At 39.5% G+C, this 25,908-nt stretch overlaps 1 protein-coding gene and 1 pseudogene across 7 annotated transcripts in view; one reads left to right on the forward strand and one right to left on the reverse strand.

Moving 5' to 3' along the window:
- Positions 1-25,908, reverse strand: part of LOC116594044 (antigen WC1.1-like) — a 51,348-nt gene that overhangs the window by 19,117 nt on the left and 6,323 nt on the right. For 6 of the 7 annotated variants that reach the window (XM_032348900.1, XM_032348903.1, XM_032348902.1 and 3 more), the window contains exon 2: positions 6,788-7,108. The exons of the other annotated variant lie outside the window; for it this stretch is intronic. In XM_032348900.1, coding sequence (XP_032204791.1) covers positions 6,788-7,108 — 321 coding nt within the window. The remainder of the gene's footprint in view (positions 1-6,787; positions 7,109-25,908) is intronic. 7 annotated transcript variants of the gene reach the window in all.
- Positions 8,449-9,209, forward strand: LOC116594047 (annotated as a pseudogene).

Consider the following 25,908-nt stretch of genomic DNA (forward strand, 5'->3'; position numbering starts at 1 on the left):
AGTTTCTGAAGGCAGATTATTTGTAGTAGCTGAATACTAGGGAAATATATTTTGGGGTTGTTTAGAGAAGCGAATTCCTCATCTGAGCCCAGGGAAACTGCGTAATATGTAGGCATTCAAACCTGCCTACAGAAGTATAAAGAACAGAACCAACAGAGGGACATGGGCTATGAGGGGGTAGAGATATATCAGCCAGACAAGGTTAGAAAGTCATCCTGAGACTTGTGGGGCTCAAATTCTGGTCAAATTTCTTTCCTAGGAGCCAACCCTCAAATGACTGAGGATTAAAAAAAATATGAGATCTGTATCCATGAATGTATGACAGCCTGCAGCCAGACTGATGCCTTGATATGCATATTTATACAAATAAATGGAAAAGTTATCTTGTGTTCATGGATTTATTTGTATATTCTTTCATTTTCTTCTTAAATTTTTTAATCTTTTTTTAAAGATTTTATTTATTTATTTGACAGACAGAGATCACAATTAGGCAGAGAGGCAGGCAGAGAGAGAGGAGGAAGCAGGCTCATTGCTGAGCAGAGAACCCAATATGGGGCTCGATCCCAGGACCCTGGGATCATGACCTGAGCCGAAGGCAGAGGCTTTAACCCCCTGAGCCACCCAGGTGCCCAAATTTTTTAATTTTTAAAAGAGTGAGCATTTAGGGGTGCCTGAGTGCCTCAGTCATTAAGCGTCTGTCTTCTCCTCAGGTCATGATCCCAGAGTCCTGGGATCAGGCCCCGCATCGGGCTCTCTGCCCAGTGAGAAGCCTGCTTCTCTCTCTCCCACTGTTCCTGCTTGTGTTCTCTCTCACTGTGTCTCTCTCTGTCAAATAAATAAATAAAATCTTTAAAAAAAATTAAACAGTAAGCATTAAAAATACGCAGAAATTAGATGACTGAATTAGCTGACAAAGTCTTTAAACCATTCATTAAATGTACTTAATGAAACATAAAGCAGCTTTTTAAAAACTAGAAAAAAAACAAATGGAGCTCCTAAAACTAAAAAATACAATAGCTGGAATGAAAAAATTATCTAATTTACTTAAAAGATTAGACATTGCAGAATAAAAGAATTATGAAATTAAACACAGAACAGTAGAAGCTTTCTCTCTGAAGTCGAGAGAGAAAAGGCAGAAAAATCACCTATGAAAATGCATCTCAAAACCGAATGAAAATAAAAACATTTTCATACAAATAAAAAGAGATAGAATTTGAGGCCACCAGAACTGCATTACACAAAAATGTTAAAGTTCAAGCTAAAAGAAAATAGTAACAGATGAAAACATGAATCTATGTTTTCAAAGCTATAAAGACCACTGTAAATTATAAATCTGTGGGTATATATAAAAAAAACTTTGTCTCATTTCTAAAATAATAGAATATTTAAGGCAAATATAACAACCATGTGTTATAAGATTTATGATATATTTATAAGTGAAACATATGACAACAATAGCAGAAATGATAAGAGAATGGAAGCATACTGTGTAAGGTCTTATATTATATGTTGTGATATAATATCATTTGAAGGCAAAATGTGATTACAGAGTAATAATTTCAACATTATGGTAAACTCTAAGCAAAGCAATATATCTAATAAACCAATAGAGTAAATAAAATAGAATACTAAAAATATTCAAAGATTAAAATAGTAATAAAGAATACATAAGACAACTGCAAGTCAGTAGACTTACACCCAAGCATATCAACAATTACATTAAATTGAAATAATTTAAATACTTCAAATAAAAACAAGATAACCATACTGGACAGAAATAAGACATCACCTCAATTATATCTCAATAAAACTAGGGAAAAAGAGTAAGACACACCATATGTTGTCCACAAAAACATATACATTAAAGGGACGCCTGGGTGGCTCAGTTGGTTAAGCAGCTGCCTTCGGCTCAGGTCATGATCCCAGCGTCCTGGGATCGAGTCCCGCATCGGGCTCCTTGCCCCGCAGGGAGCCTGCCTCTCTCTCTGACTCTGCCTGCCACTCTACCTGTGCTCTCTCTCTCTCTCTGACAAATAAATAAATAAAATCTTTTAAAAAAAAAAAACATATACATTAAATATAAACACAGAAACAGGGGTGTCTGGGTGGCTCAGTCAGTGAAGCATCTGACTCTTGATTTCAGCTCAGGTCATGATCTCAGAGCCCTGAGATCAAGTCCCATACCAGCTCCATACTGAGGATAGAGCCTAATTGAGATTCTCCCTCTCCCTCTGTCCCTCCCCCTCCCTCTCTTTCTAAAATAAAATTAAAATTTTAAAAAATTAACACAGAAACCTATTAAAAGTGTCAGAAAAGATAAGCCATGCAAACACTAATCTAAGAAAGCTGTCGTTATCTATGTTAACATCAGACAAACTAAGACTATAAGACAAGGAATATGTTTAAAAATAAAGAAGAAACATTTCATGATGATAAAATACAAAAGAAATCATTTAATACCAAAATTAGTGGGACACCACTAAAGCAGTGCTTAGAAGAAAATCTAGAGCCTTGACACTTCCTTGATACATACATTAGAATACAAAAGAAAAATTAAATATAAATGATCTAAGATTCCAACTCAAGAATCTACAAAAATAACAGCAAATCATAACCAAAAGAGAAGAATGTAAACTAAGAAACAAATCAGTGAGGTAGAAAACAAATAAAATAAAGAAAATCTACAGAGTACACTGGTGATTCTTTTTAAAAGAATAGTAAAACTGATCATCTTCTAGTAGATCTGATCAAGCAAAAAATGAGGAAATAAACAAATTAACAATATCAGGAATGAAAAGGGGGTTATCATTATGGATCCTATCAATATGTAAAAGATAATAAGATATGAACAAATTTTGTCCTAATTTGAAAATTTTATTTATAATAGTATGAGTTCTTGAAAACGAATTACTTATCAAATTTATCAAATTTATCAAAAACTATATAAAAATTTATGGAAAATCCAAATATTCTTACATTTGTTAAAGAAGTAAAACTCATATTATATTGAGGCAGGTGGGTGGCTCAGTTGGTTAAACATCTTCAGCTCAGGGGTCGGGTCGTAGTCCACGGGTCCTAGAATCTAGCACCTTGTTGGGTTCCCTGATGAGCAGGGAGCCAGCTTCTTCCTCTCCCTCTGCCCTCCACTCCCTCGCCCCACCCTGCTCCTGCTTGCTCTCGCTCTCTCTCATTCTCTCTCCCTCAAATAAATAAATAAAATCTTAAAAAAAAAAAAAAAGAAAGAAATAGAGCTCAAATTGTAAAAACTTCCCACAAACGAATTGCAAGCTTCAAATACCTGTGGAGCTCAAAAACAACTCCTACACTCCCACAGAGGAAGAGAAGGAAAGAAGAAATGAGAACAAGAAGTCTAAAACAGTAGCTGTAGTGAATGTATGAATTAACATGGATCTCCAGCCCCCAGCCTCTCCTCTTGAAGTTAATTGTGTCTTCCTACCCTTGTCATTTTGTACCTCAGAGCTGTAGCCCTTCCCAAGTTGTGAAGCCCCTCCCCAATCTTTTTCCTAGAACCCTCTGAAATCCTCTCTATTTCAAACAAGCTCCTCTGTACTCTTCACAGATCATTCTTTCTACCTCTGGATTTTTGCTAAACACAATATTTCTAACAATCTACTAGAGGCTGAAATTTCTCTTTCAAACACCTTTCCTAAAATTGAGAGAAAGGAATTCCAAGAACCAATTTAAAATTCTGCAGAAGGGCGCCTGGTGGCTCAGTGGATTAAAGCCTCTGCCTTCTGCTCAGGTCATGATCTCAGAGTCCTGGAATCGAGCCCCGCATCGGGCTCTCTGCTCAGCGGGGAGCCTGCTTCCCTTCACTCTCTGCCTGCCTCTCTGCCTGCTTGCGATCTCTGTCTGTCAAATAAATAAACAAAATCTTTAAAAGTAAATAAATAAAATAAAATTTTGCAGAAGGTGTGGTTTCCTATTCTTATCAATGCTACATCACCACCACTTTGACTTTTCTTTACATCATTAAAACATGTTCTGGAAAATATAGAAACAGACCAGAGAGTAAAAACTGAGGACAAAGAGATCAGTCAAAGAAAACTGAAACAGTTCATTAAAATACGAGAATTTAAGTTAAAGCAATGGTAATGGTAATCAGGGAGTAAAAAACAAAACCAAAGTTCAGGTGCCATACCACTCTCAAACTCTTTTTATCTTTACATGTACCTTAACTGGAATTAATATCAAAAGCATCAATTCTTTTTTTTTAAATTTTTAATTTTTTATAAACATATATTTTTATCCCCAGAGGTACAGGTCTGTGAATCGCCAGGTTTACACACTTCACAGCACTGACCAAAGCACATACCCTCCCCAATGTCCATAACCCCACCCCCCTTCTCCCAACCCGCCTCCCCCCAGCAACCTTCAGTTTGTTTTGTGAGATTAAGAGTCACTTATGGTTTGTCTCCCTCCCAATCCCATCTTGTTTCATTGATTCTTCTCCTACCCACTTAAGCCCCTATGTAAAAGCATCAGTTCTTAAGATAATAATAGAAGTGGCAGCATCACATACTCCATTTTTACTCAGATACTGGTTTATCAAAATAAGGCAGGTCCCCTGTAGTGTTTCCACGACTTTATATTTTTCACAGTTAATAACCATGACTATAATCCTGACAATAGGAACATTACTTGAAATGTCAGAAAACAAGTTTTCTTTAAAAAAAAAAAAAAAGTCCTAACTGAAGGTAGTAAACTCAAATGCCCCTTGAAAATAATTATTTTTTAAATAATAATAAAGAGGAAGAGAGGAAACTTTTGAGATGATAGATAGCTTTATGACACAGATCATGCTATTTTCACAAATATATACTTACCTCCAAACTCATCAAGTTGTATACATTAAATACATACAGTTTTCGGGATGTCAATCACACCTCAATAGAGTAGCTCTCAAAAAAGAAAATAGTTGTGTTTTTAGGGACCTGAATTAGTATCATCAAAGATTACTGAAGTTACAGTTTGAAAAGATCATTTTTTCAGTGATTTTCCTCATGCAGATAACAAAAATACTGACTGGTTATAAGATCATGCTGTTAGGTTGCCATAGACGTAGTCAAATATTCTCAAGTCTCCACCTGTCCCACCACTCCATCAGATGGGATGGCCCTTTTTTAAGACCCAAATACCTATCTTAGGGAATTCATTGTGATATCTAATAATATCTTCCCAAGTCAAACTGGTTTTTTTTTAAGGATTTTGTTTGACAAAGAGAGAAAGAGCACAAGCAGGGGGAAGGGCAGAGGAAGAGGGAGAAGCAGGATCCCCACTGAGCAGGGAACCCAATGCAAGGCTTGATCCTAAGACACTGGGATCATGACCTGAGCTGAAGGCGATGCTTAACTGACTGAGCCACCCCAGGTGCCCCAAATCAAACTGTTCTGATGGCATTAGTGATGGACTTTTCATCAATCATTGTGATAACTACTGAAAACATCTCTGACAAATACAGACACTACCCACTCACACTTTAGTTTTATTGCTGTCTTTACTGCCTCCACTTCGGCACACGCCAAATACACTTAGGTGGCATCGAGCACGTCTTATGTGCCACCTCAGGTTCTCTGGGCCTCACTGCCCTTACTGTCCTTTATCCAGCTATTGTATTCCTCGGCTCAGATCTTGATCCCAGAGTCCTGAGATTGAGCCTCAGGTCAGGTTCCCTGCTCAACAGGGAGTCTGCTTCTCCCTCTCCCTCTGCCCCTCCCCACTGCTCAAAATCTCTCTCTCTCTCTCTTTCTCTAATAAATAGAATCTTTCAAAAATAAATAAAATAGACTCTTAATCTCACAAAACAAACAGGGTTGCTGGGGGGTGGGGAAGTAGGGATAAGGTGGTTGGGTTATGGACATTGGGGAGGGTATGTGCTATGGTGAGTGCTATGAAATGTGAAATGTGCAAGCCTGATGATTCACAGACCTGTACCCTGGGGGCAAATAATACATTATGTGAAAATAAAATAATTTTAAAAAATTAAAAGTAAATTAAATAATTAAAACAATTTTTTTCATATTTTCCTGCTGCCTCAATGTCTTCACAAACAGGCTGTAAGCACACCACCCAGGTGACCAGGTGTACCAATGAGTTAACCATGACACCTGCCACCAGTCCCCTTCTTTCCCTCTCCTGAGTATGAGCTACTAACATTCAAATATATCAATGAAATCCCCTTATGCCCTTTGCTTGTATACTCTCCCTTGACTCCCAATATGGTCATTTACCCACAAGTCTTTACTCTCTTCTTTGGATCTTTAACTGCTTGGTTGAGCTGGCTCCCTTGGCTCTTCTTCCATGTGGCCCTCTGGCAACATGAAGTGACTCTGTCTCTCTAGGAGTATAATAAACTTTGTTTTCCTGAATCTCTCCCATGGCCCCTCTTGTGGTTGCATCTGACTGACCATCTCATGAAAGAAAAAAAAGAAAAAACAAAACAAAAAAAAAAAAAAAACAGCTGTCATGATGAAACTTACTTCATACAGGAACAACCCAGCAGTTGTAACTGTATGAAACACTTGACCCCACCTTCCTACCTCTTATGACACACCACAGAGATCTGAAGGGCCCAGTGATCCAAAGGTTTAGATCCTTCACTGTCCAGGACCAAGCAAGTCCTTAGGCTGCCTTGAACACCTAAAACTCTAGGAGTCATTGTGTGACTGGGGTCTTCACCCAAGGATGTGATCCTGTTAGTTATTCTGGGAATGAAACCAAGACTATTCCTACTGGGTATTTCCTTGACAGATCAGACAGACCTTACCTGAGCACACTACTCCAGCGTCCCTACTATGGGAGAGGCCTAGAGAACGGTAGTCTTGAAGAGTATCATGAGAACAGTCATTGAGAGTTGGTTTTGTCCCTTTACAAACAGTATTTACAAGCCAAATGGGCCCAACCCCTCGTCCAAAATAAGCGTCTCTGCGAGCATCAATAGCATGTCCACATTCCAGCTGTTTGCACACCACATCTGCAGCCTGCAGGTACCACCTGTAATCATATACCGTGCCCCATTTTCCTTTGTATTTCACTTCCACTCTCCCCTCACAGCGGTGGCTTCCATTCACCAGCCTCAGCTCCGTAACTGTAAGAGAGACACAGACTCAGAACACAAGACACAGGAAAGATTTTAGGATCTAAGCGGTATGTTGGTAAGTCTTAAAAAATGAGGTCTCTGGGGGAGAAAGAAAAAAAATCCTCTCATGTATACCAACTGTTGATTTCTGTGGTATAAATATTCCTACTGTGGTCAATTTTAAGCTACCGCTGTGGCATCGCTGAACATGGAGTTGGGAAAAGATGCACACAATTATTTCTCACAAGCAGGTAGACTCAACTCCATGCATACCATTAAGGACAGGCCTTTAGATGACTCTAGATGCTGCCTTCCCAGCAGGTATGCATAAGGCTCATAAGGGCCCAAATTCCCCCACCTCAGTTACAGTTCATGGCCCATGAAGTCAGTGGAAGAATATTCCCATTCCTTCTCTGTCCCACAGAAACTACTCTTTTTTTTTCTTTTTTTTTAATTTATTTTTTATTTATTTTCAGCATAACAGTATTCATTATTTTTTCACCACACCCAGTGCTCCATGTAATCCGTGCCCTCTATAATACCCACCACCTGGTACCCCAACCTCCCACCACCCCGCCACAGGAACTACTCTTATCTAGCTTTGGAAGAGAGGACTGTGGTAAACGGCCTCAAAAATGTCCTGATTATTCCTGCTTCCCAATATTCACACTCATGAAATCCTCTTTGCACGTGAATATGGCTTAAACCTAGTAACATTCATCTAACAATGGAATTTGGTAAAAGTGATGCAATGTCACTTTAAAAATCAGGTTTCAACAAGATGAAACCAGAGAGGGAGACAAACCATAAGAGAGTGTTAATCTCTGGAAACAAACTGAGGGTTGCTGGAGGGGAGGGGAGTCGGAGGGATGGGGTGGCTGGGTGATAGACATAGGGGAGGGTACGTGCTGTGGTGAGGGTTGTGACTTGTGCAAGATTGATGAATCACAGACCTGTACCCCTGAAACAAATAATACATTATATGTTAATTTCTAAAATGGGGGGAAAAAATTGGGTTTCAAGACAACTCTGGTTTCTCTTGTTGACCAGTCTTGCTCTCTCATTTGCTTGCTCCAGTGAAGCCAGCTGCCATCCTGTGAGCTGCATGTGGAGAAATCCACATGACAAGAACCTGAGGTAGGCCTCTAGTCAAGAGCCAGCAAGGGACTGAGGTTCTCAGACAGTCCACTAGGGACTGAATGTTGCCAATAACCATGTAAATAAGCTTGGATGATCCCATCTTGCAAGGTGGCGGATGAAAAAGCTAAGAAAGCAGTTACTAAAGAAAAGAAACCTGAAGCCAAGGAGGCTAATGCCAGTGGCAAAGCTAAGAAGGGTAACCTGAAGGCTAAAACGCCAAAGAAGGGGAAGACCCACCGCAGCTGAAACCCTGTCCTTGTCAGAGGAATTGGCAGATACTCCCAGTCAGTTATGTATTCCAGAAAGGCCATGTACAAGAAATATTCGGCAGCTAAACCCAGGGTTGAAAAGAAAAAGGAGAAGGTTGTTGCTACTGTCACAAAACCAGGTGGTGGTGACAAGAACGGTGGTAGCCAGGTGGTTAAACTTGGCAAAATGCTGAGGTATTATCCTACTGAAGATGTGCCTCGAAAGCTGTTGAGCCTTGGCAAAAAACTTTTCAGCACATGAGAAAACTGCAAGTTAACATCACCCCTGGGACCATTTTGATCATCTTCACTGGGCACCACAGAGGCAAGTAGTTTTCCTGAAACAACTGAACAGTGGTTTGCTACTTGTGACTGGACCTCTGTCCCTCAATCCAGTTCCTCTGCATAGAACACACCAGAAATTCACCATTGGTACTTCTACCAAAATTTATATCAGCAGTGTGAAAATCCCCAAACATCTCACTGATGCTTACTTCAAGAAGAAGAAGCTGCATAAGGCCAGACATCAGGAGGGTGAGATCTTTGATACCAAGAAAGAGAAATATGGGATTACAGAGCATGGCAAGGTTGATCAGAAAGCTACAGACTCGCAATTCTGCCAAAAATCAAGGCTGTTCTTCAACTTCAAGGCTACCTCCACTCTGTGTTTTCTCTCACAAATGGAGTATACCCTCACAAATTGGTGTTCTAAATTTCTTACAGAGAACCTAATTAAATAACTGGTCTATTTAAAAAAATAAGCTTGGATGGTATTCAATCCCATTTGAACCTTAAGATAATTGCAACCTTGTGAGAGATCAGGAATCAGAGGACCCAATAACCACGCCAAGATTCCTGGCCCACAGAAACTATGAGATACTAGATAGTTGTTGTTTTAAGCAGCTGAGTTTGGAAGTAATTTATTGTACAGCAATATATTACTAACTTAGGGGTTCCTTCCAGAGTCAGAAAAGAGCAAGTTGGACATGCTAGAGATATATGTATAAGTGGCTTAATCACTTCATCCAAATAAGACTACTTCCTAAGTGGCCAGTTATGTGACCTTGGTCCTACCTGGAAATGGGATCTAAACCACCTCTTTCTTATCATATCAGTTTCTTATCCAGTAGAATAGTTTCCTTCTCTCTCGTCCAGAACAGAGAAGTGGGAAGAAGGTAAAGGGTACAGTGCAAGAAGGGAGCCATCCTGCCAAGCTTCCTCAGTTTTTTTTAAGTCTAACATTGAGGTAAGAGTAAAAGATTCAAATGGGATCCTAGAAGTGTGTAAGAAACTACTATTATCAGGGCGCCTGGGTGACTCAGTGGGTTAAGCCTCTGCCTTCGGCTCAGGTCATGGTCTCAGGGTCCTGGGACCGAGCCCCATGTCAGGCTCTCTGCCCAGCAGGAAGCCTGCTTCCCACCCCACCCCCCCTGCATACTTGGGATCTCTCTGTCAAATAAATAAATAAAATCTTTTTTTAAAAGAGACTACTTTTATTAATAGTAAAATCATCAAAATAATAATAATAATAAAATCATCAAAGGTTCCATCAGCTGTGTGTCCAACTCTTGATTTCAGCTTAGGTCATGATCTCAGGGTAGTGAAATCAAGCCCCACATCAGACTCTCTGCTGGGTGTGGAGCCTGCTTAAGAGTCTCTTCCTCTGCCTCTGCCCCTCCCCCTCCTCAAATAAATAAAATCTTTTAAAATAATAGTAATAAAATAATGGATGGGAGAAGCAGGTCCTGTGCTAAATACTGTAAACACAGAAAATAACTAGACAATTTTCTTGCCTTCAGGTGGTTTGTATTTAGTTGGTGACATAAGCAAGCAGATGATTTAATTACTCTGAAAAGTTCCAAGAAACTTTCTTAGTAGTAGTAAGCTTGGTTATTTGAATTTATCTCTCTGCTGAAAATAAAATAAAAAGTGAAATAAAACATAGTAAAAATTATCATTAAAGATTAAAGACATGATAAGATGGGAAGGAAAAATCAAGTCAAGTCTGAAGGGAAAATGGGAATTCATTGAGACACAAGAGCATGGAATGTGCTTTTGCCTGACAGCATTAGCCTATTCAAGAAAATGCATTTTTTTATGGCCTTTGGTGGTAAGGAGGCACAAATCAAATCCCAAACCCATACCCAGATGAGATATCTAATAGAAGCCAGTCCCCACAATAAGCTAGGATATCAGTTGAAGTAGACATGCCTTGTATAAAATCACATTTAAAATCTGAATCTCAGGGCACCTGGGTGGCTCAGTGGGTTAAAGCCTCTGCCTTTGGCACAGGTCATGATCTCAGGGTCCTGGGATCGAGTCCCACAACAGGCTCTCTGCTCGTTGGGGAGCCTGCTTCCCCGTCTCTCTCTGCCTGGCTCTCTGCCTACTTGTGATCTCTCTGTCAAATAAATAAATAAAATCTTTAAAAAATAATAAAAATAAAATAAATCAATAAAATCTGGAAGAGGTTTCTGCTCCTACAAATGCACAGACACCTGTGCAGAGCTACAGGAATCAAGGAGAATCAAGGTGAAATGATTCCACTAAAGGAATACAGTAAACCTCCAACACATGGTCCCAAAGAAATGGAGACACAGGAATTACCCAACAAAAGATTCAAAATAAATGTTCTAAAGATTCTCAGGGAACTACAAGAAAACATAAGTAAACAATAGAATAATATTAGGAAGCCAATACACAAACAAAATGAGAATATCAACAAAGAACTAGAAAACATAAAAAAGAACCAAACGGAAATTTTAGAGCTGACAAATACAATGACTGAGATGAAGAATTCAATAAAGACCTTCAACAGTAGTCTTAACAAAACAGAAGAAAGAATCGGTGAGTTAAAAGGCAAATCATTCGAAATTATCCAGTCAGATGAGCAAATGAAAAAGAGTAAAAAGAAATGAAGAAAGCCTATCAGATTTACAGGACACCATCAAAAGAATCACCAGAGCCACAGAAGAAGAAGGGAGAGAGAATTGGGTAGAGAGCTTATTTAGAGAAATAATGCCTAAGAAGTTCCTAAACTGGGGAAGAGATTTAGACATCCAAGTTCATAAAGCTAACAGGTCATCGCAAAATTTCAATCCAAAGTCATCTCATCCGAGCCAAACTGTAATAAAACTGCCTAAAATCAAACATAAGGAGAGAATTTTAAAAACATCAAGAGAAAAAATTTTCAATACAAGGAAATCCACATAAGACAACCAGTAGATTTCTTAGCAGAGTTCTTGCAAGCCAGGAGAGAATAATATGATATGTTCAAAGTGCTAAAAATAAACTTCCAATCAAGAATGCTTTACCCAGGGGCACTTGGGTGGCTCAGTTGGTTAGGCAACAGCCTTTAGCTCAGGTCATGATTCTGGAGTCCCAGGATCAAGTCCCACATCAGGCTCCCTGCTCAGCGGGGAGTCTGCTTCTCCCTCTGACCTCTCCCGTCTCATGGCCTCTCTCTCTCTCAAATAAATAAATAAAATCTTAAAAAAAAAAAAAAAAGAATGCTTTACCCAGCATGTTGTCCTTCAAAAATGATGGAAAGATAAAGACTTTTGTTAACAAATAAAAGCTAAGAAAATTCATCACCCCTAGAACTGTATTAAAAAAAACACTGAAATGAATACTTCAAGCTGAAATTAAAAACGTTTATTTAGTAATATGAGAACATATAAAAATATGTAACACACTGGTAAAGTATATAGTCAGATTCCGAATACTCAAACACTATAATATGGTGATATATTAACTACTTAACTCCAGCATAAAGGTTAAAGGATACAAGTATTAAAAGTAACTACAGCTAAAGGATGCTTGGGTGGCTCAGTCAGTTAAATGTCTGACTCCTGATTTTGGTTCAGGTCAAAATCTCAGGGTTGTGACATCAAGCCCAATATCAGGCTCCGGGCTGGGTGTGGAGCCTGCTTAAGATTCTCTCTCTCCCTGTCCCTCAGCCCCTTCTGCACTCATGATCTCTCTCTCCCTCAATCCCTCTCTCTCTTAAAAAAAAAAAAAAAAAAAAAAAAAAAACTTTAGCTAAAACAATTTGTTAATGGATATACAATATAAAATGATGTAAGTTGTAACATCAAAAACGTAAAAGAGGAAGTGTAAAGGGTAGAGTTTCTATATGAGATTAAAGTTAAATTATTACCAGTGTAAAGCAGACTGGTTTTGTTTTTCTTTTTTAATATTTTATTTATTTATTTACTTGACAGAGATCACAAGTAGGCAGAGAGATAGGGAGAAAGAGAGTGTGGGAAGCAGGCTCCCTGCCGAGCAGATTTGGGGCTCGATCCCAGGACCCCAGGATCCTGACCTGAGCCGAAGGCAGAGGCTTAACCCACTGAGCCACGCAGGTGCCCCTAAAGTAAACTGTTTTATATTAAGGTGTTTTATGTAAGCTCATGGTAACCACAGAGAGAGAACCTATAGTAGATTCACAAAAGATAAAGATAAGAGTCAAATCATACCACTATGAAAAATCATCAGTTTACAAAGGAAGACAGCAAGAGGAAGAAAGGAATAAGAGAACTGTACAACAGCCACAAAACAATAAGAAGGCATTAGTTAATTCCTACAGATTAATAATTTCTCTAAGTGTAAATGGACTGCGCTCTCCAATCAAAAGACTTAGAGTAACTGAAAGGATAAAAACAAAAAGACCGGATATATGCTGCCTACAAGATACTCCCCTCAGCTTTAAGTACCAACACAGAATGAAAGTGAAAGGATTAAAAAAGATAGTCCATGGAAATGGAAACCAAAAGAAAGTAGGGATAGCCATACTTATAAAAGACAAAATAAACCTCAGTCAAAAGCTGTAAAAGAGACAAATAAAGCCCTTATATAATGATAAAGTGGTCAATTCGCCCAGAGGATATAATAATTGTAAATATGCTTCCAACACTGGAGCACTACATATATTAAGCAAACACGAACAGATCCAGAGGGAGAACTAGAAAACGATAAAATAATAAGTAGAGAGGACTTTCGAAGATGGCGAGGAAGTAGGAGGAGGAGCCCTTTCAACCTGTACCTTAAAGTGAGCTGATTACCTTCCAAAGAACTCTGATCACCCACGAAATCAGCCTGAGATCAGAATTATACACATCTGGATCTCTACCAGAGCAGAAGACGCCAGTGGGCAGGTAAAGCATCAGCCTGAGATCAGAATTATACACATCTGGATCTCTACCAGAGCAGAAGACGCCAGTGGGCAGGTAAAGCAGAGTGGGAAAGTCGGACTGATATCGGAAGATAAACAAAAGGGGGAGGGAGCCACCAGAGGCGACCCATTGGAAAGTAATATCCCAATAAGAGAGTGCCCTGCACCTGGGGACCAGCATTAACTCGGGAGTCTGGTAAAAAGCACTCAAAAAGAGCCAAGGATCACCGGGGGGAAATTGTGGGAATTGGGGTGTTAGGGACAGGGGCTTAAGTCCCCAGACCCAGGACAGCCACCCCTGGTGCAGAGCCAGAGAGTGCGGCAGAGAAACCAGGTCTTGGTCCCTGAACCACCATTGCGCCTGAGAGCGCGTGGGGCCTGGCTCCCGTGAGGGGCTGGGAGCCTCGCCAGCCAACAGAAGACAGAAGCACAGCCTTTTTACAGTCCCCAAGCGAGGGCCCTGCCGTGCCAACAGAGTCTGAGTCGTGCCCCACGCCCTCCCCTGAGAGAGGTGCGCACAGGCGCCAGCCCAGTGCTCTCCGACCCGGAAAGACCAGGCACTCCCAGCCTGGGCCAGCGGGAAAATCTAAGTGTGCGATCACTGCTTGGAACCTCTCTGGCAGTCTGGAGCTGCCCAGACAGCCGCCGCTGCCTTGGTTTTGGGTACAAGCAAAAAAATCCTAAGTTCCCAGGGACTGCGACTGGGAACCTGCTCTGCCAGTGGCCAACGGGGGATTTATTTGGGCTCTGCAGCCAGACTGAGGCTTCTTTCTGAGAGGGAGGTCAGGGTGCAGTTTGCTTTCCTCTAAACCTACAAAAACCATCAAAAGCGGTCAAGGCGAGAGAGAAAAACAAAAGTGAACAAATATAAAAACCTCCAGAGGGGGCACCTGGGTGGCTCAGTGGGTTAAAGCCTCTGCCTTTGGCTCAGGTCATGATCCCAGGGTCCTAGGATCGAGCCCCATGTCGGGCTCTCTGCTTGGCAGGGAGCCTGCTTCCTCCTCTCTCTCTGCCTGCCTCTCTGCCTACTTGTGACCTCTCTCTCTCTCTGTCAAGTAGATAAAAATTATCTTTAAAAAAAAAAAGCTCCAGAGAGCAAAAGCCTGAAAAAACCAGTTTCCTCAGAGCCCACCCCCTTGAGGGTGGTGGGAGGACTTAACTCAGAGAACATCATTGACTGAACACCCACGTGGCAGGCCCCTCCCACAGAAAACCAACCAGGAAAGGAAAAAAAAAAAAAAAAAAAAAAGATGACAAGAGAACAACCACCACTACTTCATAGGACAATTTTTATTATTAATTCGTTCCCACTACTCTGGCTCATTTTTTTATATAGATAATTTTTTATTATTCTATAGATAATTTTTTAACATATTTACCATCACAGTGAGATGTCCAGTACATCAAATTCCATAATAACCTTCTAACCTGAACGTTTTGATACATACACCTGTGTTTTCCTTTTGCATTTCTATTTTTAAAATTTTTTTTATTTTAGTTATTTTAGTTAATTCCTTTTTTAATTTTTATTTTCTAATATTCATATAGAATTAAACTTCAAGGTAATCCCCTTTCCCCAATCAATGCCATCCCTATAGGTAAACCAATTCCTAATCCCCCTTTATCTTAAGAAAGTTGAGTCCTTTAACAAAGATATCAAGATACATCCAGGAAGAATCAAAACAACCTTCCTCGCCCACACTGAGAATTTACAACCACTCTCCCATCTTTTTCTTCCACCAGTGTTTCTGTGTTTTTGTGTTTGTCCTGATAGTATATAAACCTTACACTCGGGGTTCTTTTTGACAAGGTTCTTCCTTTATTTGTATATATATATATATATATATATATATATGCAAATATATTTTTTTTTCTCTTGTCATATACTTTTATCAGTCTTTCTGTTTGTCTGTTTTTGTTTGTATACTTCATAAATCTTACCTTGGGGCCCATTTGGGCTGAACCTTCTCTTTTATCTCACCTTTCATTCCTGTCTCTCTCTCTCTCTCTCTCTCTTTTTCTTTTCCTTTTCTTTTTCCTCTCATTTGGGTGGGGAACCCTGATTGCTCAGAAGGGTTCCAGGGTGCACCTTGACTGCATCACGGTCGATACATCCAGCTACACCCGTTCAGCCATCTCTCAACAAAATGACTAGGAGGAGGAATGCCCAACAGAAGAAAAATACAGAGGATGGGCCTTCTGCAACAGAGCTAATGGCTATCAACATAAACAATATGCCGGAAAGAGAATTCAGGCTAACAATTATCCAAGCAATAGCTAGGTTGGAGAAAGCCATGGGTGGCCAAACGGAATTGATTAGGGCTGAACTGAAAACGACCAGAGATCATGTTTTCAGTGTTAGGGAAGAGCTGAAAGCTACCAGGGATCAGCTTCACAATGCTCTCAATGAGTTCGAATCTAATCTAAATTCTCTCAAAGCTAGAGTAACTGAGACAGAAGATAGAATTAGTGATTTGAGGACAAACAGATAGAGAGAAAGGATCAGGAGGAAGCCTGGAACAAACAGCTTAGAAGCCATGAAAACAGAATCAGGAAAATAAATGATGCCATGAAACGTTCCGATGTCAGAATTATTGGAATCCCTGAAGGGGAGGAGAAAGAAAGAAGTCTAGAAGATATAGTGGAACAAGTTCTTCATGAAAATTTTCCAAATCTCATGAATGGAACCAGCGTTCATGTACTAGAGGCAGAACGGTTTCCCCCAGAGATTACAGATTCTTGAAAGACACCTAGTAGTCTCGAGACACCTAATAGTAAGAATGAAGAATTATAATTGTAGGCAGAACCTCTTGAAAGCAGCTAGGACAAAGAAGATCCTTACGTACAGAGGAAAGCCCATCAGAATAACGTCAGACCTGTCCACAGAGACCTGGTAAGCCAGAAAGGGCTGGCAAGATATATTCAGGGCACTGAATGAGAAGAACATGCAGCCAAGAATACTTTATCCAGCAAGACTGACATTCAAAATGGATGGAGAGATAAAGAGTTTCCAAGACCAGCAAGGCTTAAAAAACTATGCAACCACCAAGCCGATACTGCAGGAAATATTAAGGGGGGTTCTATAAAAGAAGAAAAAGCCTAATAATAGCATTGAACAGAAATACAGAGAAAATCTACAGAAAGAAAGACTTCAAAGGTAACACAATGTCAATAAAAACGTATCTATCAATAATCACCCTCAATGTGAATGGCCTAAATGCGTCCATAAGATGGCACAGGGTTGCATATTGGATAAAACGACAGAACCCATCCATATGTTGTCTACAAGAGACCCATTTTGAACCTAAAGATACACCCAGACTGAAAGTGAAGGGATGGAGAAGCATCTTTCATGCCAATGGGCCTCAAAAGAAGGCCGGAGTAACGATGCTCATATCAGACAAATTAGATTTTAAACTAAAGACTGTAGTCAGAGATACAGAAGGACACTACAACATTCTTAAAGGGACTCTCCACCAAGATGATCTAACAATTGTAAATGTCTATGCCCCCAATATGGGAGCAGCCAATTACATAAGAAAACTGTTAATCAAGATAAAGAGTCATATTGATAGGAATACACTAATCGTAGGAGATCTTAACACGCCTCTCTCAGAAACAGACAGATCATCGAAGCAGAAAATCAATAAAGAAACAAGAGCATTGAATGACACATTGGACCAGATGGACCTCATATATATATATATATACAGAACATTCCACCCTAAAACAAGAGAATACTCATTCTTCTCAAGTGCACATGGAACCTTCTCCAGAATAGACCACATACTGGGTCACAAATCAGGACTCAACCAATACCAAAATACTGAGATTATTCCCTGCACATTCTCAGATCACAATGCTTTGAAACTAAAGCTCAATCACAAGGAAAAGATCAGAAGGAACTCAAACACCTGGAAGCTAAAGACCACCTTGCTTAAGAATGCTTGGATCAACCAGGAGATCAAAGAAGAACTGAAACAATTCATGGAAACCAATGAGAATGAAGACACTTCAGTCCAAAACCTATGGGATACAGCAAAGGCGGTCCTAAGGGGGAAATACATAGCCATCCAAGCAACCCTCAAAAAAAAACGAAAAAACCAGAACACACCAGCTGTCTCTACACCTTAAAGAACTGGAGAATCAACAACAAATCAAGCCAACTCCACACATAAGAAGGGAAATCATCAAGATTAGACCTGAGATCAAAGAGGTAGAAACCAGAGATACAGTAGAACGTATCAATAAAACTAGAAGCTGGTTTTTTGAAAGAATCAATAAGATCGATAAACCATTGGCCACACTAATCCAAAAGAAAAGAGAGAAAGCCCAAATTCATAAAATTATGAATGAAAAGGGAGAGATCACAATGAACACCAAGGAAGTAGAAACAATCATCAGAAGTTATTATTAACAGTTATATGCCAATACGCTAAGCAACCTAGATGAAATGGATGCATTCCTGGAAAACTATAAACTCCCAAAATTGAACCAGGAAGAAATCAACAACCTGAATAGACTGATATCTAGTAACAAGATTAAAGCAGTGATCAAAAACCTCCCAAAAAACAAGAGCCCAGGACCTGACGGATTCCCTGGGGAATTCTACCAAACTTTCAAAGAAGAAATAACACCTATTCTCCTGAAGCTGTTTCAAAAAATTGAAGCAGAAGGAAAACTTCCAGACTCTTTCTATGAAGCCAGCATTACCCTGATCCCCAAACCAGGCAAAGCCCCTACGAAAAAGGAGAATTTCAGACCAATATCACTGATGAATATGGATGCTAAGATTCTCAACAAGATCCTAGCCAACAGGATCCAACAGCACATTAAAAAGATTATCCACCATGATCAGGTGGGATTCATCCCTGGGTTTCAAGGATGGTTCAACATTCACAAATCAATCAATGTGATACAACAAATTAATGTGAGAAGAGAGAAGAACCACATGGTCCTCTCAATTGATGCAGAAAAAGCATTTGACAAAATCCAGCATCTGTTCCTGATTAAAACGCTTCAAAGTATAGGGATAGAGGGAACATTCCTGAACCTCATCAAATCTATCTATGAAAGACCCACAGCAAATATCATCCTCAATGGGAAAAAGCTTGCAGCCTTCCCGTTGAGATCAAGAACAAGACAAGGATGCCCACTTTCACCACTCTTGTTCAACATAGTATTAGAAGTCCTAGCAACAGCAATCAGACAACAAAGGGAAATAAAAGGTATCCAAATTGGCAATGAAGAAGTCAAACTCTCTCTATTCGCAGATGACATGATTCTCTATATGGAAAACCCAAAAGACTCCACCCCCAAACTACTAGAACTCATACAGCAATTCAGCAACGTGGCAGGATACAAAGTCAATGTGCAGAAATCAGTGGCTTTCTTATACACTAACAATGAAAACACAGAAAGGGAAATAAGAGAATCGATTCCATTTACTATAGCACCAAGAACCATAAGATACCTGGGAATAAATCTAACCAAAGAGGTAAAGGATCTGTATTCGAGGAACTACAGAACACTCATGAAAGAAATTGAAGAAGACACAAAAAGATGGAAGACCATTCCATGTTCTTGGATCGGAAGAAAAAACATTGTTAAAATGTCTATACTGCCTAGAGCAATCTATACTTTTAATGCCATTCCGATCAAAATTCCACCAGTATTATTCAAAGAGCTGGAGCAAATAATCCAAAAATTTGTATGGAACCAGAAGAGACCCCAAATCGCTAAGGAAATGTTGAAAAACAAAAATAAAATGGGGGGCATCACATTACCTGATTTCAAGCTTTATTACAAAGCTGTGATCACCAACACAGCATGGTACTGGCATAAAAACAGACACATAGACCAGTGGAACAGAGTAGAGAGCCCAGATATGGACCCTCAACTCTACGGTCAATTAATCTTCGACAAAACAGGAAAAAATATACAGTGGAAAAAAGACAGTCTCTTCAATAAATGGTGCTGCGAAAACTGGACAGCTATACGTAGAAGAATGAAACTCGACCATTCTCTTACACCGTACACAAAGATAAACTCAAAATGGATAAAAGACCTCAACGTGAGACAGGAGTCCATCAGAATCCTAGAGGAGAACATAGGCAGTAATCTCTTCGATATCAGCCACAGCAACTTCTTTCAAGATATGTCTCCAAAGGCAAAGGAAACAAAAGCGAAAATAAACTTTGGGGACTTCATCAAAATCAAAAGCTTCTACACAACAAAGGAAACAGTCAAAAAAAACAAAGAGGCAACCCACGGAATGGGAGAAGATATTTGCAAATGACAGTACAGACAAAAGGTTGATATCCAGGTTCTATAATGAACTCCTCAAACTCAACACACACAAAACAGACAATCATATCAAAAAAATGGGCAGAAGAGATCAATAGACACTTCTCCAATGAAGACATACAAATGGCTATCAGACACACACACACACACACACACACACAAATGTTCATCATCACTAGCCCTCAGGGAGATTCAAATTAAAACCATATTGAGATATCACCTTACACCAGTTAGAATGGCCAAAATTAACAAGACAGGAAACAACGTGTGTTGGAGGGGATGTGGAGATAGGGGAACCCTCTTACACTGTTGGTGGGAATGCAAAGTTGGTGCAGCCTCTTTGGAGAACAGTGTGGAGATTCCTCAAGAAATTAAAAATAGAACTTCCCTATGACCCTGCCATTGCACTCCTGGGTATTTACCCCAAAGGTACAGATGTAGTGAAAAGAAGGGCTATCTGTACCCCAATGTTTATAGCAGCAATGGCCACGGTCGCTAAACTATGGAAAGAACCAAGATGCCCTTCAATGGACGAATGGATAAGGAAGATATGGTCCATATACACTATGGAGTATTATGCCTCCATCAGAAAGGACGAATACCCAACTTTTGCAGCAACATGGACAGGACTGGAAGAGATGATGCTGAGTGAAATAAGTCAGGCAGAGAGAGTCAATTATAATATGTTTTCACTTATTTGTGGAGCATAACAAATAGCATGGAGGACATGGAGAGTTAGAGAGGAGAAGGGAGTTGGGGGTAATTGGAAGGGGAGGTGAACCATGAGAGACTATGGACTCTGAAAAAGAATCTGAGGTTTTTGAAGGGGCAGGGGGTTGGAGGTTGGGGTACCAGGTGGTGGGTATCATAGAGGGCACGGATTGCATGGAGCACTGGGTGTGGTGCAAAAATAATGAATACTGTTATGCTGAAAATAAATAAAAAATAAATTAAAAAAAATAATAAGTAGAGTTCTTCAATATACCATTCCAACAGTGGGTGGACCATCCATGCAGAAAATCAATGAGGAAACACTGGACTTGAACCATACTTTAAAACAAATGAACCTAAGAGACATGACCAGAAAATTCCATCCAACAGAAGCAGAACATATTCTTACCAAGAATACAAGGAAAATACTCCAGAATAAATCATATGATAGGCAACAAAACAGCTCAACAAATTTAAGAAGACCAAAACCATAACAACTATCTCTTCTAATCACAATGGTATGAAACTAAAAATCAATAAAAGGAAGAAAGCTGGAAATTCTGCAATAAAGTAGACATTAAACAGCACACTTAAACAACAAGTGAGTCAAAGAAAAATTCAAAAAGGAATTCAAAAAAAAATCTTGAAACAAATAAAAATGGAAAGACAGCATATTAAAACCTATGGAATACTAGAACAGTTCTGAGAGAAGTTTATAGAAATGTTTACATTACAAAAAACATGAAGATCTGAAATTGAAAACCTAACCTTATACCTCAAATAACTAAGAAACCAAGCCAAAGTTAGCATCAGAAGAAGGAAATAACAAAGATCAGAGCAGAAAAAATGAAATACAGACCAGACAACCAATAGAAAAGATTAACAAAAGTAAGATCTGGCATTTTGAAAAGATAAACAAAACTGACAAAACTTTTAAAGAAAAATTAACATTAATCCTTCTTAAACTTTTCCATAAAATTGAAGAGGAAAGGGTGGCTCAGTCAGTTGAACGTCTGACTCTCAGTTTCATTTCAGGTCATGATCTCACATTTGGGGGATTAAGCCCTGAATCAGGCTCCATGCTCAGTGTAGAGTCTGCTTCAGATTCTTTCTCCTTCTCCCTTCCCATCTGCCCTTCTCCACTCTCCTCTCTCTCTCTAAAAAAAAAATAATAAATAAAATCTTTTTTAAAAATTGAAGGCAAAGAACACTCCCAAAATCATTTTACATCATCAGTACAAACATGACACTGAAGCTACATAAGGACACTACAAAAAAAGAAATCTATAGGCCAATGTCCCCAGTGAACGTAAATATAAAAACTCTCAACAAAATATTAACAAACTGGGGGTGCCTGGGTGGCTCAGTGGGTTAAGCCTCTGTCTTCAGCTCAGGTCATGATCTCAGGGTCCTGGGATCGAGCCCCACATTGCGTTCTCTGCTCCATGGGGAACCAGCTTCCTCCTCTCTCTCTCTCTCTGCCTGCTTCTCTGCCTACTTGTGATCTCTGTCTGTCAAATAAATAAATAAAATATTTTTTAAAAAAATATTAACATGCTTAAATGATCAAATCTCTCCAAAAATTGGGTATAAACGTACCTCAGCATAATATAAGCCATATGTAAGAAGCCCACTTAGTACCATTTTCAATGGTGAAAAGTTGAAAGTTTTTCCTCTAAGATCAGTAACAAGTAAGGATGTCCACTCTCACCACTTTAATTCCACATAGTACAGTAAGTCCCAACCAGGGCAATCAGACAAGAAAAAGAAGTAAAAGTCAGTAAAAGACTTGATCCAAAGCACAAAGGAAGAAGTAATATTGTCTCCATTTGCAGATATCTTTACATAAAGAAAATCCTAAAGACTCAACCAAAAAGCCTATTTAATCAGTGAGTTCAGTAAAGTTGCCAGATATAAAACCAATATACAGAAATTAGTTGTGTGTCTATACACAAAAAATGAAATATCTGGAAAAAAACCACCTCATTTACAATAGCATCAAAAGAATAAAATTCTTAGGAATAAACTTAACCAAGGAGGGAAAGTTCTGGACACTGAAAACTATAAGACTTTGATTTTTAAAAATTGAAGAAGACCCAAATAAATGGAAAGACATAACTTGTTCATGTTTGGAAGAATTAATATTTTTAAAATATCCATGCTACCCACAGTCATCTATAGATTCAATGCAATTTCTATCAATTCCAATCACATTTTTCACAGAAAGAGAAAAAAATCTTAAAATTTGTATGGAACCATAAAAGACACTAAGCAGCCAAAGCAATCTTGAGAAAAACAAAGCTGAAGGTATCACTTTCAAACTATACTACAAAGCTAAAGTATGATACTGGTATGAAAATAGACACATGGACTTTGGAAAAGAATCAAAACCCTGGGGGAAAAATGCAATATGGCCAACTAATATTTGACAAAAAAGTCAAGAATACTCCAAGGGGAAAGGACAGTCTTTTCAATAAACAGTGTTAGGAAAACTGAATGTTTACATGCATAGAATGAAATTGGGCCACTACCTTACACCACTCACAAAAATTAACTCAAAAGGGATTAAAGACTTAAATGTAATAACTGAAACTACAAAACTCCAGGAAGAAAATATAGGGGAAATCTTGACATTTACTTGACAATGATTTTATAGATATGACACCAAAAGCACAAGCGGAAAACATAAAAAGAAACAAGTAAGAATATGCTCAACTAAAAATCTTCTGTAGAGCAAAAGTAATGACCACCAAAATGGAAAAAGAACATATGAAATGGGAGGAACTATTTGCAAGCCATCTATCTGATAAGGGGATCAAAAATATAGGGGTGCCTGGGTGGCTCAGTTATTAAGCATCTGCCTTCGGCTCAGGTCATGGTCCCAGGGTCCTGGGATCAAGTCCCACATTGGGCTCCCTACTCAGTGGGAAGCCTGCTTCTCCCTCTCCCACTCCCCCTGCTCATGTTCCCTCTCTCGCTGTCTCTCTTTCTGTCAAATAAATAAATAAAATCCTTTAAAAAAAAAAATCCAAGGGCGCCTGGATGGCTCAGTGGGTTAAGCCTCTGCCTTCAGCCCAGGTCATGATCTCAGGGTCCTGGGATGGAGTCCTGAAACAGGCTCCCTGCTTCCTCCTCTCCTCTCTCTCTCTCTCTCTCTCTCTCTCTCTGCCTGCCTCTCTGCCTGCTTGTGATGTCTCTCTGTCAAATAAATAAATAAAATCTTTTTTTAAAAAAATCCAAAATATATAAGGAACTCATACAAATCAATAGCAAAAAGAGGGAGAGAGAGAGAGAGAGAGAGATAAGAAAGAAAGAAAATAATCTAATGTAACTAAACTATAAGAGACTATTAAGTATAGAGAACAAACTGCAGGTTGCTGGAGGGAGGTGGGGGGGGATGAGCTAAAGGGACATTAAGGGGGACACTTGCGATGAGTGCTGGCTGTTGTACATAAGTGATGAATCATTAAGTTCTACTCCTGAAACCAGTACTACACTATATAGCTAACTAGAATTTAATTTGGAAATTTTTTTTAATTTTATTATTTATTTGACAGAGAGAGTAAGAGAGCACAAGCAGGGAGAATAGCAGAGGCAGAGGGAGAGGGAGAAACAGGCTCCCCACTGTGCAGGTACCCCCCCCATCCAGGATCCCCAGATCACAGCCCGAGCCAAAGGCAGATGCTTAACTATCTGAGCCACCCAGGCATCCTGAAAAAAAAATTTTTTTAAGTTTTTATTTATGTATTTGACAGACAGAGATCACAAGTAGGCAGAGAGGCAGGCAGAGAGAGAGAGGAGGAAGCTGGTTCCCCATGGAGCAGAGAACCCAATGTGGGGCTCGATCCCAGGACCCTGGGATCATGACCTGAGCAGAAGGCAGAAGCTTTAACCGACTGAGCCACCCAGGTGGCCCCCAAAATTTTTTTTAATTAAAAAACGGGCAAAGAACTTGAATAGACTTTTTTCCAAAGAAGACATACAAATGGCCAACAAGTACATTAAAAGATGATCAACATCACTAAACATCAGGGAAATGCAAATAAAACCACAATGAGAAAACCACAGAATGGTTATTATCAAAAAGGCAGGAGATAATAAGTGTTGGCGAGAATGTAGAGAAAAGAGAACCCTTGTGCATTGTTGGTGGGAATGTAAATGGAAAATAGAGTTTATTATAAATTATAAATTTTTGTTTTGGTGCCCAGCCTCCCTGGACTCTTGGCTTCCGGGGTCAGGGAATGCCTCCTTCATCCCCGCTAGGGCCTCTGCACCTAATGAACTGCAAAGGGTATATATCAACTTCATATCCCTCCGGCCTACCTTAAACTCAATAAACAATTGTGGAATTAAAGTCTAAATAGATACAAAAAGGATATAATGGGAGGGCCATGGTGTGATTTAGCATATTGGGTTTTTTTTTTTAAGATTTTATTTATTTGTCAGAGAGCATGCACAAGAAGGCAGAGTGGCAGGCAGAGGCAGAGAGAGAAGCAGCCTCCCTGTTGGACAAGGAGCCCAATGCAGGACTCGATCCCAGGACCCTGGGATAATGACCTGACCCAAAGGCAGCAGCTTAACCGAGTGAGCCACCCAGGCATTCCTAGCATGTTTTTATTTTTAAGATTTTATTTATTTATTTGACAGACAGAGATCACAAGTAGGCAGAGAGGTAGGCAGAGAGAGAGAGAGGAGGAAGCAGACTCCCTGCTGAGCAGAGAGCCCCACATGGGGCTCGATCCCAGGACCCTGGGATCATGACCTGAGCTGAAGGCAGAGGCTTTAAACCACTGAGCCACCCAGGCACCCCCTAGCATGTTTTTAAAGTGGCATTCAAATCAGTGACATTGGAAAAAATAAAATAATGTTAGATATCACTTCATATGCTTCAGTAAACTAATTTATGCAGTTAACTAGTATTGACATATATTTTTCCAGATTTTTTAAAGATTATTTATTGAGAGAGAGCAGGCAAGCAGGGAGAGAGGCAGAGAGAGAGGAAGAGAGGGAATCTCGAGTAGATGTTATGCTGAGCACAGAGCTTGACTCAGGGCTCAGTCCCAGGACCCCAAGATCATGACCTGAGCCAAAATCAAGAGTCAGATGCTTGACTGACTGAGCTACCCAAACACTCGCTAGCATTGACATATATTTAAATATATTCACAAAATTATTAGAATAAAGATGAAATAATCTAAAGTTGAAACAGAGAAGAGCTTTTGTAACAAGGC

This window comes from Mustela erminea, chromosome 6 (assembly GCF_009829155.1).
Source record: "Mustela erminea isolate mMusErm1 chromosome 6, mMusErm1.Pri, whole genome shotgun sequence".
In the NCBI taxonomy this organism is placed as follows: Eukaryota; Metazoa; Chordata; class Mammalia; order Carnivora; family Mustelidae; genus Mustela; species Mustela erminea.